The sequence below is a fragment of the Lactuca saligna genome, chromosome 2 (genome assembly GCF_052625555.1).
Source record: "Lactuca saligna cultivar CGN05327 chromosome 2, ASM5262555v1, whole genome shotgun sequence".
Classification (NCBI taxonomy): domain Eukaryota; kingdom Viridiplantae; phylum Streptophyta; class Magnoliopsida; order Asterales; family Asteraceae; genus Lactuca; species Lactuca saligna.
Window position 1 is genome coordinate 139,404,415 of NC_136418.1, and position 17,188 is coordinate 139,421,602.

Here is a 17,188-nt window from a genome sequence, read left to right on the forward strand (position 1 = left end):
GAGAATGATTCCCCCATTCTTAACCTTTTTTTATTTTTCTCAATTGAACCCATATATATATATATATATATATATATATATATATATATATATATATATATATATATATATATATATATATATATATATATATATATATATTGTTTTTTAGTTTCTTTTTTTGGAAACAGCTAGTTGTCCATATTTATTGATTGGCAGAAGAATTAATTTTTAAAGACTTACAACCTTGACTAATGCAAGGTAAGGTGTATATAAATCGTAGTTTGCATGTTCAAATAATCAATCTCAAGTCTTCTGTCAAATTCATTCATTCATACGTACTAATCGCTCGCTGACGCAGAGGTATTGTTAGTTGCACGAAATCCTCTGTTTTTCTATTCATGGCGTAAAGGAATTTGTAGGGTTATAATCATGAATGTTGTCCCTGTGCAGATGGCGCAAATAGATGGACATTTAGCCCCAACCTTAACCCCTGATCCGCAGGATATCAGTATTTCGGTTGGTTCAAATCATCCTACAAAACCTATTCCAGATCTACTCACCGGTAAATTCTGCTACCCATTTTACTCTTTACTTCGTCTACTGCTATTTAACACCACATTATTCCTTTGCACTAGTGCCCCACGCTTGACCATGGTTGAGATAAGTGTTTATACCTACCTTTCCGTTTCCTTCGGGAAAATTAGCAAATTTTGCAAACAAGGCTAAAATCAACAGTGGAACGCCATTGCTGTTTCCTAGATAGTCTACATTTAGATGAATTGATTTTCAGTTGTCATATCTAATAGAGTAAATCACACAAAGTTTGACCCAATCTTAGTTTCATATCTTTGTTTTGTTTTTCATTCCGACCAAACCTGAAATGAGTATATTGCCTTTATCAGTTTCTTTTTTCTTTTTATTTATTATTTTTTTTCAACCTCGTTTAAAAAAAAATGAGATCTATTTTGGTTTTCAGTCTTTTTCAAAATATATTAAAAATAAATAAATAAAATTTTAAAAACAAATTGGTAAGATGGGTATGAAAGAAAAGTTGGATGATATTTACTTTCTCAATTTGTAAACGCAACATAGTCATTTCACGTTTGGTAGGGATAAGTCACGTTTAAAACTAAGTGAAAAAAAAAAAAAAAAAAAAAGGACATACAGACGAAACAAGCAGATTTGTGTAATTTACTCTATATAATGTTATTTCAATATTCAAAGACACCAACAAGTAATTAAAATCAAAATTATACTGTGCTTAATTTTAATGTGTTAAACCAAATTGAAGGATTCAAAGTAGTTGTATGCAACTATAACTGATGCTTAATATATCATGTTGAAAAGTTAAAAGAATATTACAAATATTGTCCCTGGATGAATTGGTGCTAACTTTGCATTGGATTTTATTATAAAGGAACCAGAAAAGATTATATTGCAATCGCTGTCCCTCTATATGAAGCATCAATCAGAGGTGATTGGAAAGCTGCTAAAAAGATTCTTGATGAAAGGCCAGAGTTGGTTAGGTATAGTATCACTGCAAATAATGAAACAGCACTTCATGTTGCTGCATCTGCAATAAGCACCAAAAAGGTTGAAGAATTTGTGGAAAATCTGATCACTAAGATGAAAAAGGAGGACCTGGAACTTAAAAATAGCAGTTCCAACACTGCCCTGTGTTTAGCTGCTGCAGCTGGCAACGTTAAAATAGTTGAGATTATGGTTAAAAGCAACAGGGCTTTGGTGGCAATCACTGGTAGTAGAGGAATGACACCACTGTATATGGCAGCCTTGTTTGGCCATTATGAGATGGTGAAGTGTTTGTATGGATATTCCCAGAAGTTGCGTGACGATTGCTGGACAGATGAGACCCGTAGTTGGCTTCTTCTCAAATGTGTGGAGACTGATATGTTTGGTAGGTGTTTTAGCATGTATGTAGTTATTACACCTACAAATTCTCTATGTTGTTTATGGCAATAATCCTTTTTATATATCTTAAACTTGCTGAAAATTAGCTTAACGGGGTAGGTTTACTGTTTACACAACTAATATCAACCATGAGTTTTAACTTTCTTGAACTAGATTTGATGATTTATTTCCGGATTGATATAAAGCCAACGAGCGTTATGCTTCGTTGTATAGCAGTAATATTCCCTAGCTAACAAAGTGACTATTGAATTTGTTTTAGATATCGCATTGGATATTGTGAAAGAGCACTCAAAACTTGCTTCTAGTGGGAGTGCACTTGGAGCTTTGGCTCCAAAGACAAATGTATTTGCTGAAACAGAATCTAATATCATCAGGAAAACTATCGAGTGGGGTAAGCATCTCAACTCCTTTTCTTTTTATAAAATTTTCTGTTCTCTTATTTTTGATCGGTTAGGTTAAGACCACCAATAAACATATTAATTCTAAAGTCTAAACCATGTGATATGCCAGAAATTTGCTAGTAATAACAATATTCCTCTATATTTATCCAGAGTAACTGAAGTCTATAACCCAACTTTATCCATCATTTTTTAACTTGTAAATATCTGGTAGGCTCTGATAACTGAAATTAGCTAAGCCCATCTTCGGATTCTTTTCCCATTGTTGCTTTCAGTTTGGACTTGCATTCATCCAAAGGTGGGACCTTCTAAAACGGAAAGTAAAGCTAATGCATTGGAACTACTAAATATTATTTGGGGAGCAATTGCGGAGAAGCCTACGAATGAAATTGATAACATAATCAGAGGGCACCCTGATCCCGTTAAGAAAGATGACAAGCCAGCTTCTGACACAGAAAAAACTCTACATCTACTACAAAAAATTTCACAAAATACTTCCACAAAGCACGATGGAAGTGGGATCATAAACAAAGAGCATGCTGCTATAACTACAAACAATACGAATGTAGCCTTGCAGGAAAATGCAAGACCAAAGTACTCTTCCCGAATACTGTTTATTGCTGCTGAAATGGGGAATACTAGATTTGTTATTGAGCTCATCCGTCTATATCCTGATATAATATGGAAACTAAATGATGACAATCAAAGCATATTTCACACTGCTGTCAAACATCGTCATGAGGGTATCTACAACTTATTGTACGAGATAGGCTCAATGAAGGATCTCATAACTCCCCTTAAAGATACAAATGAGAACAACATGTTGCACCTAGTTGGGAAGAGTGCTAAGAAAAAGCGACTTGAGGATGTGTCTGGAGTTGCTTTTCAAATGCAACGAGAACTATTATGGTTCAAGGTATATATGTTTTCTTCCCCACACTATCTTTCTTTCTTTTTCCACTTACATCACTTCATTTCATCTAACATTGACATAAAACACGTTGTCACAGGAAGTGGAGGAGATGATCCCTCCTTCTTATCGGGAACGTAGGAACAAAGATGGATTAACACCACACGAGTTATTCACCAAGGAACACAAAGATTTAGTCAAACAAGGTGAAGATTGGATGAAAGATACAGCTAGTCAATGTATGGTGGTTGCCGCACTTATTGCCACCATTGTATTTGCTGCAGCTTTCACAGTTCCAGGTGGCTATGATCAGAATGATGGCATCCCCATTTTTTCTAAAAATTTACCCTTCATCACTTTCGCAGTGGCAGATGCCATTTCTTTGTTCTCTTCATCAGCTTCGATCCTCATGTTCTTATCCATACTCACATCACGTTATGCCGAACGTGATTTCCAGGAGTCATTACCCAAAAAGCTGATGTTAGGTCTAGCAACACTTTTCCTCTCCATAACAACCATGATGATTGCTTTTAGTGTTAGCTTCTTCGTGCTATACCACAACAAACTGAAATGGATACCGATCCTTATCGCGTTTTTTTCTGCCTTGCCAGTCATCCTATATGTTTCGCTTCAGTTTTCTCTGTTAAAAGACGTCTTTTTCTCAACATATGCTTCTAGGTACCTCTTCCGGCCCAAGAAACATATTCTTTACTATGAAAACTAATCGCCGTTTGTTCCCATTCACAATGTTTTTCATTTCAAGATGTACTTCGAAAATGTTGTAACTGTTGTAAGTTTAAACTTTTAATTGTAATATGATTCACTCATGTTTGTTGCAATGGCTTTGTTTAGATTCACATCATAGGGAGACAAGAAATGGAGAGATTCTCCATGAATGATATGAGAGCCCAAAAACCCACTTTAATCAAATAAATAAATTCCTCACATTGGCCACGACTTTTCTTACCATCCCATATAACTTTTCTTACCATCCCATATAACTTTCTAGTTTACAAAATGAGAACGCAAAACAGAAAAGTAATCAAAATTCACTCTTTGATTAAATGGAAAAACTAACTCAAAACCGATGTTTTACAATCTATTCTAATAATCATAAACTCGATTATAGATAGGTATATATAGACTAACAAACCAACTTGTATTAAACTAGGAAACTTATGACCAACTTGCCATAAACTAAACTTCCATAAATTAGATTGTGTGGTCTCCAAGTCCTCATCGACTTAGGATTCCAACAATCACCCCCAAATCTCTAAGTATTTCTAGAGAATTCTTCAACCCCGATCAACATCCTATTATCTCTTTTCACCACCCCGACCTCTTTATCAAGCTTGTTCTGAGAGCAACTTTCCACCTAACAACAAGACTAGGTCACGACCACATTTACCGTCTTCCGTCACCTGCAAAACGAACCGAATCAAAGCCACTCGCTTTGACGTCTTCTCGTTCGTTTATTTTGCGTCTCCGGTTGATCTCTCTCTACCTTAGAACCAGCCTGATCAAGAAAAATTGAGGCTGCTGTTGAGATGCTTCAACTCGTAATCAAAAACAATCTACACCCCCTTAAAACGAACCCGGTTCCCGCTGCGTCTGCCCCACAGCAAAAAGCTACGGTATTCTTGAAACCGACTCTCAAACCGGCACCGTCTTCACCTCGCTCTGATACCAATTCTAGTTTACAAAATGAGAACGCAAAACAAAAAAGTAATCAAAATTCAATCTTTTATTAAATGGAAAAACTAACAAACCAACTTGTATTAGAATAGGAAACTTATGACCAACTTGCCATAAACTAAATTTTCCATAAATTAGATTGCTTGGTCTCCAAGTCCTCATCGACTTAGGATTCCAACAAACTTTTCAACAAACAGTGATTGATCACTACACACTAAATTAACTGTATGTAAAATTAATATATGCCATCAAATAATTTCAACAAGGATCCAAGATTCAATACCCATTTGAGCTCAATTCTTAGAAAACCACAACAAGGGTTCATAATGTAAACCATACCTCTGATTTCTTTAAATTTTGGCAAATAGCTTGAAGAGTAAATAGCCAAAAAAACACTCAGTTTACACTAAAATTCTAATTTGACATTGTTTTTTTATCACAAATTTGATATTGTGTTTTCCAATTTGTTACAAATTTGACTACTTGACCAGTCAACCAGGTTACATGCTGACGTGACATGATGACGTGTCAGTTTTGATGACTTGGCTTGCTGATATGATATGCTAATGTGTCAAAATTAAATTTTTTATCCACAAAAACAATAAGTTTTCACTTTTTTTCGATTTTGACACTAAGTTTATTTTTTTCTTTCAACTTTGACACTATGTTTTTGGGATAATGTCATAAAAAGCCTTAATTTTTGTAATAAAAAAAAGTCGGTTTTACCCTCTGGCGGGTTTTTGTGTCATTAATGTCTCATACTTGTGTCACCTTTTGTGTTTATGCCAAATACCCGGTTGCAAGAGGGTTTACCGGTTACCCCTCTACTTACCCCTCAACTTTTCCCCGCGTTTCTTAACCAACGAAGAAATTAACCCCGTTTGGTAAACGTTAGACATAGTGCTCCACACCCTCTCTCCGAAGCGTCAACTCAATCTACGTAAATCGTAGTCTACAAAGAAAAATCTTGGGCTTTTGGAAGGGAATCATCACGAAATTTGGGTATTTGAAGAGGATTAGGTCTACACTGTTGGCATCGTTGTTCTAGCAGGAAGATAGTTGGGTGATAGTCTCGTTGAGTTGTTGAACCAGTAAGTTTCTCAAATCCATGATTAAAGCAATTATCTATTTAAAATTCTTTGATTTTGTTTGTAAAATCTTTTTGATTTTGCAGGTAACTGTAATGGCTTCAATGGATGACGTTTTCAAAGAACTCTTTGCTAGTATATACGAGCCCTTCTCTGGACTAAATGAGATGGATTATGAGCTCCATGGTATTTATATGGATCACGAACTAGAGCATGAGTTCGTGACTGCGCTTGATAAATGTAGGGACGTCTTTCTCAATGTTCTACTTAGTGATGAAAACTTAAGGAATTCAAGCATGGCTGATGAAATCAGAGCACAAGTTTATCAAGCTAATCAATGGCAAAGTGATGAAGAAGGTGAACAAGAGGCGGTGAAGAATAAATACATAATTCATGATCCAAACACACCATGGGATCATATGGAACCTAAGGTAGGTGATATGTTTGAGTCTCCTGCACAAATTAAGTTTTGTATTCAAAATTATGGGGTGTCAAATGGATATCAGATATACTTTGAAAAATGTGATAAAACTAGACTAGTTGCAAGATGTGGGAAGAGGACATAGATGAATGATTGTCCTTTCAGATTGTATGCTGGATGGATGTACAATGAAAAATAATTTCAAGTTAAAAATTTGGTTGGAGAGCATCGTTGTAGTAGGAAGTTCAAATTTGGAAGTCTTGTTTCCCCTGAATGGATAGGTAGGCATTACATTACTGAAATTGCAAACACACCTAAGATGAAACTTAGGGACATGATTGCTGACATTAAACAAAGGTTGAGATGTGTAGTATCCATTAGGCAAGTCAATAGGGCAAAAAAAATGGGCCACTAAGTTGATTGAAGGAAAACTAACTGAACATTATGCTAGGGTATGGGATTATGCTGATGAATTATTAAGGTCCAACCCAGGTTCAACATGCAAAGTTAGTGTCACTATCAATCCAGATGGGTAGAACTACTTCCACAGATTTTACGTAGGTTTCAAAGCTCTAAGTGATGGATGGAAATTAGGGTGTAGAGGAGTAATTGGTTTGGATGGATGCTTCCTAAAAGGACAGGTGAAGGGTGAGTTGTTGACTGCCATTGGTAGAGATGCTAATAACCAGGTATATCCTATAGCATGGGTTGTTGTTGATGTTGAAAACAAGCCTAACTGGACTTGGTTTATTGAGCTTCTTAGAGAGAGTGTACACCTTCATGATGACAGAGGATTGGTGGTGATATCTAACCAACATAAGGTTTGTTTTCAATGCTCCATTTTATATAAATGTTAATACAATTTAAAAGGGATGAATATTGACTTGAATGTTCTTGTCTTGTAGGGATTGGTTGAAGCTATAAAAGATATACTTTGAGATGTTGAGCACAGGCAATGTGCCAGGCATGTTTATGCCAATTTCAAGAAAGCATACACAGGGTTGGAGTTCAAGAAATTATTTTGGGTTGCATCAATGAGTTGTGTAGAAAGTGACTTTATGGGGCACATGGAAACCATCAAGAAGTTGAGCCAATCTTCATATGATTACTTGATGTCAAGACAACCAAAAACATGGTGTAGAACTTACTTTAATAGGGGTTATGCGTGTGAAGCAGTTGAGAATGGAATCTCAGAGTGTTTCAACTCAATCATTGTTGATGCTAGGAAAAAACACCCCTTATCACAATGCTTGAGGAGATTAGGATATATATATATATATATATATATATATATATATATATATAATGGATAGGTTTTCCCACATGACAGAGGAAAATGTTAAATGGAAATCAAATGTTTGTCCTGCTATACTTAGGAAAATGCAGTTGTTTGGGAAAAATATGAGGTATGCATAAAAGAAATTTAACATTTGTTGTTTCCTTTTATTATTCTTACTTACTATAACAATTTATGTAAGTTATGGGTTGTAGTTCATAGTCAAGGACATGTTTTTGAAGCTAGAAGAGGATGTGACAGCTATATGGTGGACTTGGATAGCAGGGCTTGCAGTTGCAGATTATGGGATTTGTCTGGGATCCCATGTGTACATGCAAATGCAGCCATCAACTACATCAATCAAACACCGGATGTATATATTGATGGGTACTTTTCAAAGGAAAATTTTAAAAAGTCTTACTCCTCTAATATCAAACCAGTGAATGGGAGTAATCTTTGGAGCCAAACTGGATTCATAAAGCCATTGCCTCCTTTGGCTAGGAGAATGCCAGGTAGGCCTACTACCAAAAGGAAGAGGCATGCTCGTGAACAAGAGGGGAGGTTTTCATCAACAAGGGTATTTGTACCAAGAACAGTAAGATGTGGGAAGTGCTTAGAGTATGGCCATAATCAAAAAAGTTTTAAGAATGAGAAAAAACCAGTAGTACCCTTGCCACCAAAGAAAAGAGGCAAACCAAGGAAAGATCCATTGTTAACTAAATATGATGAGTCATTAAGAGCTTCTCAATCCAGTCAGCCTCCAATGCAGAAAAACAAGTCAAAGAAAGAAGCATCAAGTTCCAAGGTTTTAAAAGCATCAAGGTCCAAAAAAGAGGCTACTGAATTTGATGAATCATTAAGAGCTTCTCAATCCACTCAGCCTCCAAATATGAAAAAAAAAGTCAAAGAAAGAAGCATCAAGTTCCAAGGTTTTAAAAGCATCAAGGTCCAAAAAAGAGGCTACTTCAACTCAGAAAGAAAATGTTTCTGCAACTCAAAAAGAACTTCGTGTTGATGGTATTCAGATTGGGGAAGGTGATTGTATTCAGAATGAGGATCATGGTGATAGTATTGAGACTGGGGATCATGGTGATGGTATTCAGATTGGGGAAGGTGGTGGTATTGAGACCGGGGGTCATGGTGATGATATTTAGACTGGTGATGTTAATTATGTTATTGTTGAAGATGGTCATATTGCTGAAGAAGTTGAAGTGGTTGATGTTGGAAAAGAAGATGTTTTTCTTCCAAGGGTTGGTTTAGATCTACACAAAGTACTTGATGAGGTTGAGCAGGGGTTGGACGAAATATTAGGGGAGGGTAGTTTTCAACAACAATCAGAAACCTATGATGCTACTCAATTAGATTATAGGGCTGATGTTGAGTTTAATGATGGAAAAGATGATGGTGTCCTTGTAGATAAGGTAAAATTGGATGTTGAACAAATTGCATCGATGTTGGAATCAGGATATAGCATGGAAGAAATTGAAGGTATGGAAGGGGTAGAACTGGAACTAGATGACATGCCACCCGTTGAGTTGGTAAGAAATTACTTTTTTTATTGTTTTTCATTATTATTCTCCAATTTAATTTATTTATGTAATTATCAATATCAAGATATGGAAGATGTATTGGATCATCCATCTGATAATGATGATGATGCTATTATTCATGATGTTGATGGTATTGTTGATGATGCTATTATTGATGACATTGATGGTATTGTTGATGAGGCTATTATTGATGATGTTGATGGTATTGTTGATGAGGCTATTATTGATGATGTTGATGGTATTGTTGATGATGCTGTTATTGAGGTTAATGGCGGTGGTGAACAAGAAGAATGATGTGATGATGGTCACTTGGGTGATGATGAAGGTGAACAAGAAGAAGGAGGTGATGATGAAGGTCCTGATGATGTCCCTCGATTGACAAGGTTGAAAACCCTCTGAAAGGATCATTTTGCAGAAGTTGAAGAAGACGGTGCTTGAAAAAAATGGAGGTGGTTCATTTGCTAGCTATCCAGTTAGGTTGGAGTAGTTGGTTAAGTGTTTTGGGGGTGTAGTGGGGAGGGTAAACATAGGCAGATGAAACCCCTTTTGCTAAATATTATTGTCATTCCATCCACTAAATGTAGCATACATCCACTTGTTTTATGTTATAAACTTGGTTGCCTTTTTTGATAATTTATTTAGGCTTTTGGATACAATTGGATGGCTATTGCGTATTAGTGAAATGTAAAAAACCTTATGCAATTAATACACCCCCTTTTATTTGTGTTATGATGAATGTGTTATCCATTGTTGTCAATTTTTATTACCATATAAGAATCTTACTTTTCATTTATGTTATGTTGAATATGTTTACCAGTATTGTCAACTTTGATAACCATTTATGCATCTTACTTCCCATTTTTGTTATGGTGAACATGTTTACCATTATTGGCACATTTGATTACCATTTTATGCATCTTACTTTGCATTTGTGTTATGGTGAACATGTTTACCATTATTGGCACATTTGATTACCATTTTATGCATCTTACTTTGCATTTGTGTTATGGTGAACATGTTTACCATTATTGGCACATTTTATTACCATTTTATGCATCTTACTTTGCATTTGTGTTCTGCCGAATGTGTAATTACCATTTTCACAAAAGCATTCATAAAATAGATAATAGCCATACAAACTTTTATACTATTGCACCATTCAAACTTTTACATATTCAGTACATCTACCAATTCAAACTTTTACATATTCAGTACATCTACCAATGTAATAAACCACACTACAAACTTGTTATCATTTCATCTAACTTACATCTTAATAACCACAACAACAAGACATACCAAAATACTCACTAGCAGCCCTACAATCAGTTTAAGTAACATCACAGATTCGATATCTTTATGTTGAAGGTTTTATTGCTTCTTAAAAGCCCTAAATTCGTCTTCGTCTTCATCAACCCATTTGAAATGACCACAACCACCTTCTTCATCCTACAAAAAGAAGAATAAAATTACATAAAGAAGGGACGATAGTAGAGAGAGCATAATTAGGGCAAACATCACAACAATTACCTAGTAATTAGGGCAGCCACAAAACTTTCATCCTGGGTTTTCTGGAGTGCGTGAAACATAAATAGGGCAAATATCACCACGGGTACATCAGATTTTCTCCCGATTTTTCCTTCTTGATGTGCCACTCCAGCTTGAATTTGATTTTGACATTGTCATTTGGTGTAGAAATCTGATTTTGTTTTCGTGAAGAAATCTGATTTTGTTTTCGTGATGTTCTTCTTCACAAACCCATCTTCATCGTTTGGTAAATTGGGTTAAGAAACGGGGGGAAAAGTTAATGGGTAAGTAGAGGGGTAACCGGTAAACCCTCTTGCAACCGAGTATTTGGCATAAACGCAAAAGGTGAGACAAGTATGCGGCATTAACAACACAAAAACCCGCCGGAGGGTAAAACCGACTTTTTTTTTATACAAAATTAAGGCTTTTTATGACATTATCCCTATGTTTTTTTGTTCCCAAATCAAACATCATTTATCAAATTTTGTTCAATTTTGACCATTTTCCATTTGAAACCGCATATATATACTATTTTTCCATTTGTATTTATACAAAACTATGGTTTTTAATTGAAAAAAATGTATTTATACGGTTTAAATGTATTAAAAAATATATTTAAATGGTTTCAAATAGAAAATTGTTAACATCGAATAAAATTGGAAAAAATGATGTTCGATTTAGAACAACACAAAATAGTGCCAAAATTAAAAGAAAAAATTAAACTTAATGTCAAAATCGAAAAAAAAAAAAAAAAAAAAAAAAAAAAAAAACTTAGTGTTTTTTGTAGAAAAACAAAATTTTAATTTTGAAACGTCAGCATGTCATATCATCAAAATTGACACGTCATCATGCCACATCAGCATGTAACCTGGTTGATCGGTCAAGTGGTCAGAATTGTAACAAATTGGAAAACATGGTATCAAATTTAAACAAAAAAATTTCAAATTAGAATTTTGGTGTAAACTGAATGTCTTTTGTGCTATTTACCCTAGCTTGAATCTTCAGGGTTATCCCCAAATTTTAAATTGCTTTCATCACTTTGATGTTTCTTTTGGAAAAGGCTTTTCTCGCGGTCAAAACACACTTATACTTACTCATACACTCACTTGTAATGTCTTGACTAACACCCTGTTTTCGAGTTAATTTAAGGAGTGAAATGAAAGGGAATGAAAGTAGAATACAGGTGAAATATGTTCCTGAGTTCCATTTCATTTCATTATATTTTCCTCCATTTCTTTAAGAGGCGTCCAAACATTGTACACGAAATATCAGTTTTCCAATGTATTACTTTTGCTACCTATCAAAGAGGTAATTGGTTAATGGAATCTTCTATTCAATGATAACTATAGAAAGGTTTAGTGATGTGTGCAATCTTTTTATCTTGATTTTGTTGCTACATGGTGTAAGTTATACAAATATCAGATGGAAATTGCCCCATTGTTTTAATATTCCATCTGGACTCTTAATCTTAGTTATACCTCTGAAGCACCATCACTACCATCCATCCTCTAGGTCGACACAATGCACCATCAGTCTGCTCCAATACGACTTTCTCCACTGAGTCTACGGCCATTACAGCCCTTCTCACAACTCTATTTGCATAGATCTCGACTCATTACAAATATAGAATTTTTGTTTGATTGCATAAAGAAAAAACAATTGGATGTAGTAACCAATTCTTCAGCCCTAATTCCTTCAATTCAAGATCAAATAAAATACATCCTATCTCTTTTTTGTGTCGCCATATCTCTGCTCTGTGGTTGATTACCCAACTAAGTACCTGGATCTCAAAATTATAGCAGGGAGTTACCTTCTGTTAAAAATAGGGCAATTTAAACGGACACGATTAGAAGTTGAGATGATCCAAAGGCTCAGACTACTTTAAAAATATATAATTCTAGGATAGAATAAATGGTTTTCTTGTGGAGATGGAGATGAAGATGAGAAGCAGAAGCAGAAGCGAGAGAGGCAAAATGGTCATTTCAATGAATTTAACATTCGTAAATAAAATGGTCCACGGACTAGAACCGTGACAAAAATACTTTCGACATCCAAAATAGGTTAAAAATATTTCTGAGTACGCATATATATGATAGACATATATAATATATTAAAAAAAGTCAGCAAATTGAATATTGTAACTTGCCTTTGATAATATTATATGTATAACTTCTTCTGTAACATCCTATAAATACAGTCCAAAATTTTTGTTTTTAAAATCATTAATAAAACCATAATTCATCCATCAACATAAAGAAAACCAATAACCATGTATCTCAAAACATCATGTCAAATACTGTATAAAAATCAAGTAAGAAAATATTAGAGTCTAAAACAATCCCAGGCTGAAACTGCGGTGTGTGCCATGCGATCATCCCGAGCCCTTCCCCTTGCTAGTGGAAGTACCTAAAACCAAAACTGAAAACTGTAAGCATGAAGCTTAGTAAGCTCCTCTAAACTATCATATAACATACAATAACACATATTGGGCCTCGTCTACTGCATCGGTCCCCGCCCGGCATCGGACCGCAGTCCGGAATAGATATCATAACGACAAACACATAACACATAAGCATACAACATATAAACATAACAGATTTCCTCAGGCTTTCCCTGGCATCATAATGAAGTCCAATACACATAACACATATAAGCTAATTTTGCATCGGGCTGACCCCGGCATCGGGCTTGCCCCGAAATACATAACACATAACATGCATGAATCACAAAGACAACAAGTATACATATACTCTTCTCGGGACCACCCCGGCATCGGACCGAAGTCCGGAACATATAAGATGCATCAAGCTAACCCTGGAATCGGGCCTAAGCCCAACATATACTTACATACATAAACGGGCCGACATTGGTGCCTTCGGCCCATTCCTACTGAAGGAAAACTCACCTCGTATGACTGACTGCTAAAAACCTAAGTGAGGAATCCCTCTCTACTGCTCCAGCAACTCTCTGGTTATAATTTCCATAATAACACTTAATCAAAAACTAATAACTCTTCATAGGGTAAAATGACCATTTTACCCTTGGTCAAATTCAACACTCTGGTCAAAGTCAACATTTTGGGTTGACCAACTCGCCGAGTCAACCTTTCGACTCATCGAGTTCTATCGAGCTGTTCAGTTGCAACTTGGCTCATCCACTCGTCGAGTACCTCTATATACTCATCGAGTTCTACTTAACTAAAATCACGACAATAAGACACGACTCGCCGAGTTCCCTTATGGACTCGACGAGCCCTTCTGTCTGTTTGGCCAACTTAATGGATTAATCCCCTATCTTCTGGATCCAAGGTTCTTAGTTCGTTTTCCCACTGGAAAGGCCTTTCTAAGGGTAAAGTTTCCAACTTTACCCATCCATAACTCTTCAAAAAGGGTTTAGACCAAACCCTAATTCCTATAAGACATGGATCTTGTCCAAAAGGCCTTAGAGTCTCAAATCCACACATACAAACCTAGATCTAGGGTCTTAACATCTGTTGTACCCATAAAGTTTCGAGTTTTCCTTCCATTCATAGTCTTTTGGGGCCAAAAAGACCATAAACTTGCTCATATGCTTGCATGGGGCTTCCATGGTCATAATGTTTTCACCTTTATGCCATGGAACCCTCCCTAGATCCAAGATTTGAGATATCTGACTGAGCTCTGTTAGGAGATCTAACCAGTAAGCAACCCGACCCACCCAGGCCAAAACCCTAAACAGACCAATAAACCTGAGGCCTAGCTTGCCCCGCTTCCGAAATCTGATAAAACCCTTCCATGATGACACTTTCAGGAGGACCATGTCGCCCACCTGAAACTCTAAATCCAAACATTTCTTGTCAGCGTAACTCTTCTGCCAACTCTGAGCAGTCTGTAGAATGCTTCGGACCTACTAGATCCGCTCCGTGGTCTTGAGTACTACCTCCGTACTCCCCATGACCCTCTGACCGACTTCACCCCTAACAAATTGGGGTTCTACATTTCCTCCCGTAGAGCATCTCGAAGGGAGGTCGGTCTATATTGGCGTGGTAACTGTTGTTATACGAAAACTATGCTAACGGAAGAAACGTATCCCAACTGCCACCGAAATCCAAAACGCATGCACGAAGCTTGTCCTCAAGAGTCTGAATCGTCCTCTCGCTTTGTCCATCCATCTGGGGGTGGAAAGCGGTGTTGAAGTGGAGATGAGTATCCATTTCGTTGTGAAACTGCTTCCAAAATCTGGAAGTAAAATGGACATCTCGGTCTGACACCACCGAGACAGGCACTCCATGACATGCCACTACCTCTCGCACATAAATCCCGACCAACTTCTCAGCCGGGATGCTCTCCTGGATCACTATGAAGTGAGCACTATTGGTTAACTGATGCACGACGACCCATATCGAATTGACTCCACATGCGGTCCTAGGAAGCTTAGTGATGAAATCCATGGATATATCCTCCCATTTCCACACGGGAATGTCTAATGATTGCACCTTATCATTAGGCCTTTGGTGCTTTGTTTTAACCTTTCTGCAGGCCAGGCATCTCTCCACTTACCAAGGTACGTCTCGCTTCATGCAGGGCCACTAGTAACAAGGTCGAAGATCTATGTACATCTTCGTCACTCCCGGAAGGATGGAGAACCGGAACTTGTGGGCCTCATCCATCAATATCTACCGCACTCCACCCCAGTACAGCACCCAGAACCTCCCATGCAAGGTCATCAGTTCCCGGTTTTCATAATCGAAGGAGGCCACCTAGCCTATAATCCGCTCGCACTTTCGGCGCTCCTCCCTCAGGCCCTCGACCTGCGCCTCTTGAATCTGCACTAGCAATGGAGTAATCACTGTCATCCTCAAACAGATGTCTCGGATCGAGGCCACTACTGCCTTGCGGATCAGAGCATCGGCCACTACATTGGCCTTTCCTAGGTGATAAAGGATCTCATAATCATAATCTCTAACCACATCTAACCACCGACGCTGCCTCATGTTTAGATTCGGTTGATCCATAAGGTACCTCAAACTCTTATTGTCGGTGTAAATGGTATAAAGGACCCCATAGAGGTAATGCCGCCAAATCTTGATGGTGAAAACCACAACCCCTAGCTCTAAATCATGCAGATAGTTAGCCTCGTGAGGCTTCAATTTCCTCGACACATAAGCTATCACATGACCCCTCTGCATCAAAACTGCACCCATACCGGTGATTGAGGCATAATATTAACTACGAAGTCATCAACTCCCTTTGGAAATGTCAGAATCGGTGCTTCGCACAATCGCTACCTGAGTGTCTCAAAGGCTGCCTACTGCTCAGGTGCCCACCAAAAAACTACCGACTTCTAGGTAAGTCAGGTCAACGAAACAGCAATCTTGGAGAAGTCCTAGATAAATCTATTGTAATACCCTACTAGACCCAGGAAACTCCGAATCTCAGTTAAAGACCTCGAAATCTCCCATTGCATCATAGCCTTTATCTTGGCCAGATCTACTAAAATACCCTTCTGATTGACGAAGTGCCCAAGAAACTGCAGCTGGTGCAACCAGAACTCACACTTGGAGAACTTCGCAAAAAGTCTCTCACTCCTCAGTGTCTCTAGCACCTCTCTCAGGTGCTCCTCGTGCTGCTCCTGAGTCTTGGAGTAAACCAAGATGTCATCAATGAATACTATTACATACCAATCCAACATCGGTCGGTACACGCGGTTCATGAGGTCTATGAACGTGGATGGATCATTGGTGAGCCCAAATAGCATCACCACAAACTCGTAATGACCACAGCGAGTCCTAAAATCTATCTTTCACTGGGGGCCTAAGCAACAGGTCGCGTTTGAGACGTTGAGACAGAGATTGTGCTAGGCACCAATCTTAGCCCTGCCAGAGGACATGGAGGATTTTATAGTATACTGCGATGCATCCATCTCAGGTTTGGGTGCGGTATTGATGCAGAGAGGGCATTTATTTCTTACGCTTCGAGGCAGTTGAAGCCTCACGATGTGAACTATCCGACACACGACTTAAAGCTGGGGCTGTTGTTTTCGCCCTCAAGATTTGGTGCCATTACCTCTATGGGGTTTGTTGTACCATTTACACGGACCACAAGAGCCTGAGGTATCTCATGGATCAGCCAAATCTAAATATGAGGCAGTATCGATGGCTTGATGTGGTAAAGGATTATGATTGTGAGATCCTCTACCACCCGGGGAAGGCCAATGTCGTGGCCGACGCACTTAACCGCAAGGCGGCACCGATTAGGGATATCTGTATGAGGATGACGGGTGTGACTCCACTATTGGAGAGGATTTGGGAGGCCCAACAGGAGGCCATGAAGGAGGAACATCGCAAGAGCGAGCATACTGTAGGTCAGGTTTCCTCCTTCAACTATAACAGTCGTGGATTGTTGACCCTTCACTGTAGGGTGTGGGTCCCATA

General features: G+C 37.7%; 1 protein-coding gene across 1 annotated transcript; it reads left to right on the forward strand.

Annotated features, from left to right (window-relative positions):
* The first annotated feature begins 205 nt into the window (after nt 1–205).
* On the forward strand, nt 206–4,058 carry LOC145031798 (uncharacterized). Its single transcript, XM_078980430.1, has 6 exons — nt 206–342; nt 433–544; nt 1,400–1,897; nt 2,171–2,302; nt 2,585–3,225; nt 3,320–4,058. Exons 2-6 carry the CDS (start codon nt 433–435, stop codon nt 3,941–3,943), a joined length of 2,007 nt encoding a protein of 668 aa, XP_078836556.1. The 5' UTR covers nt 206–342; the 3' UTR covers nt 3,944–4,058.
* Nucleotides 4,059–17,188: the final 13,130 nt, after the last annotated feature.

Excerpts from the sequence above, each read along its gene's own strand:
- LOC145031798 (XM_078980430.1), top strand. The coding sequence starts at position 433 with ATGGCGCAAATAGATGGACATTTAGCCCCAACCTTAACCCCTGATCCG. Across the intron at positions 1,898-2,170 it reads TGTGGAGACTGATATGTTTG|ATATCGCATTGGATATTGTG; the intron begins GTAGGTGTTTTA and ends AATTTGTTTTAG. Across the intron at positions 3,226-3,319 it reads GAGAACTATTATGGTTCAAG|GAAGTGGAGGAGATGATCCC; the intron begins GTATATATGTTT and ends ACGTTGTCACAG.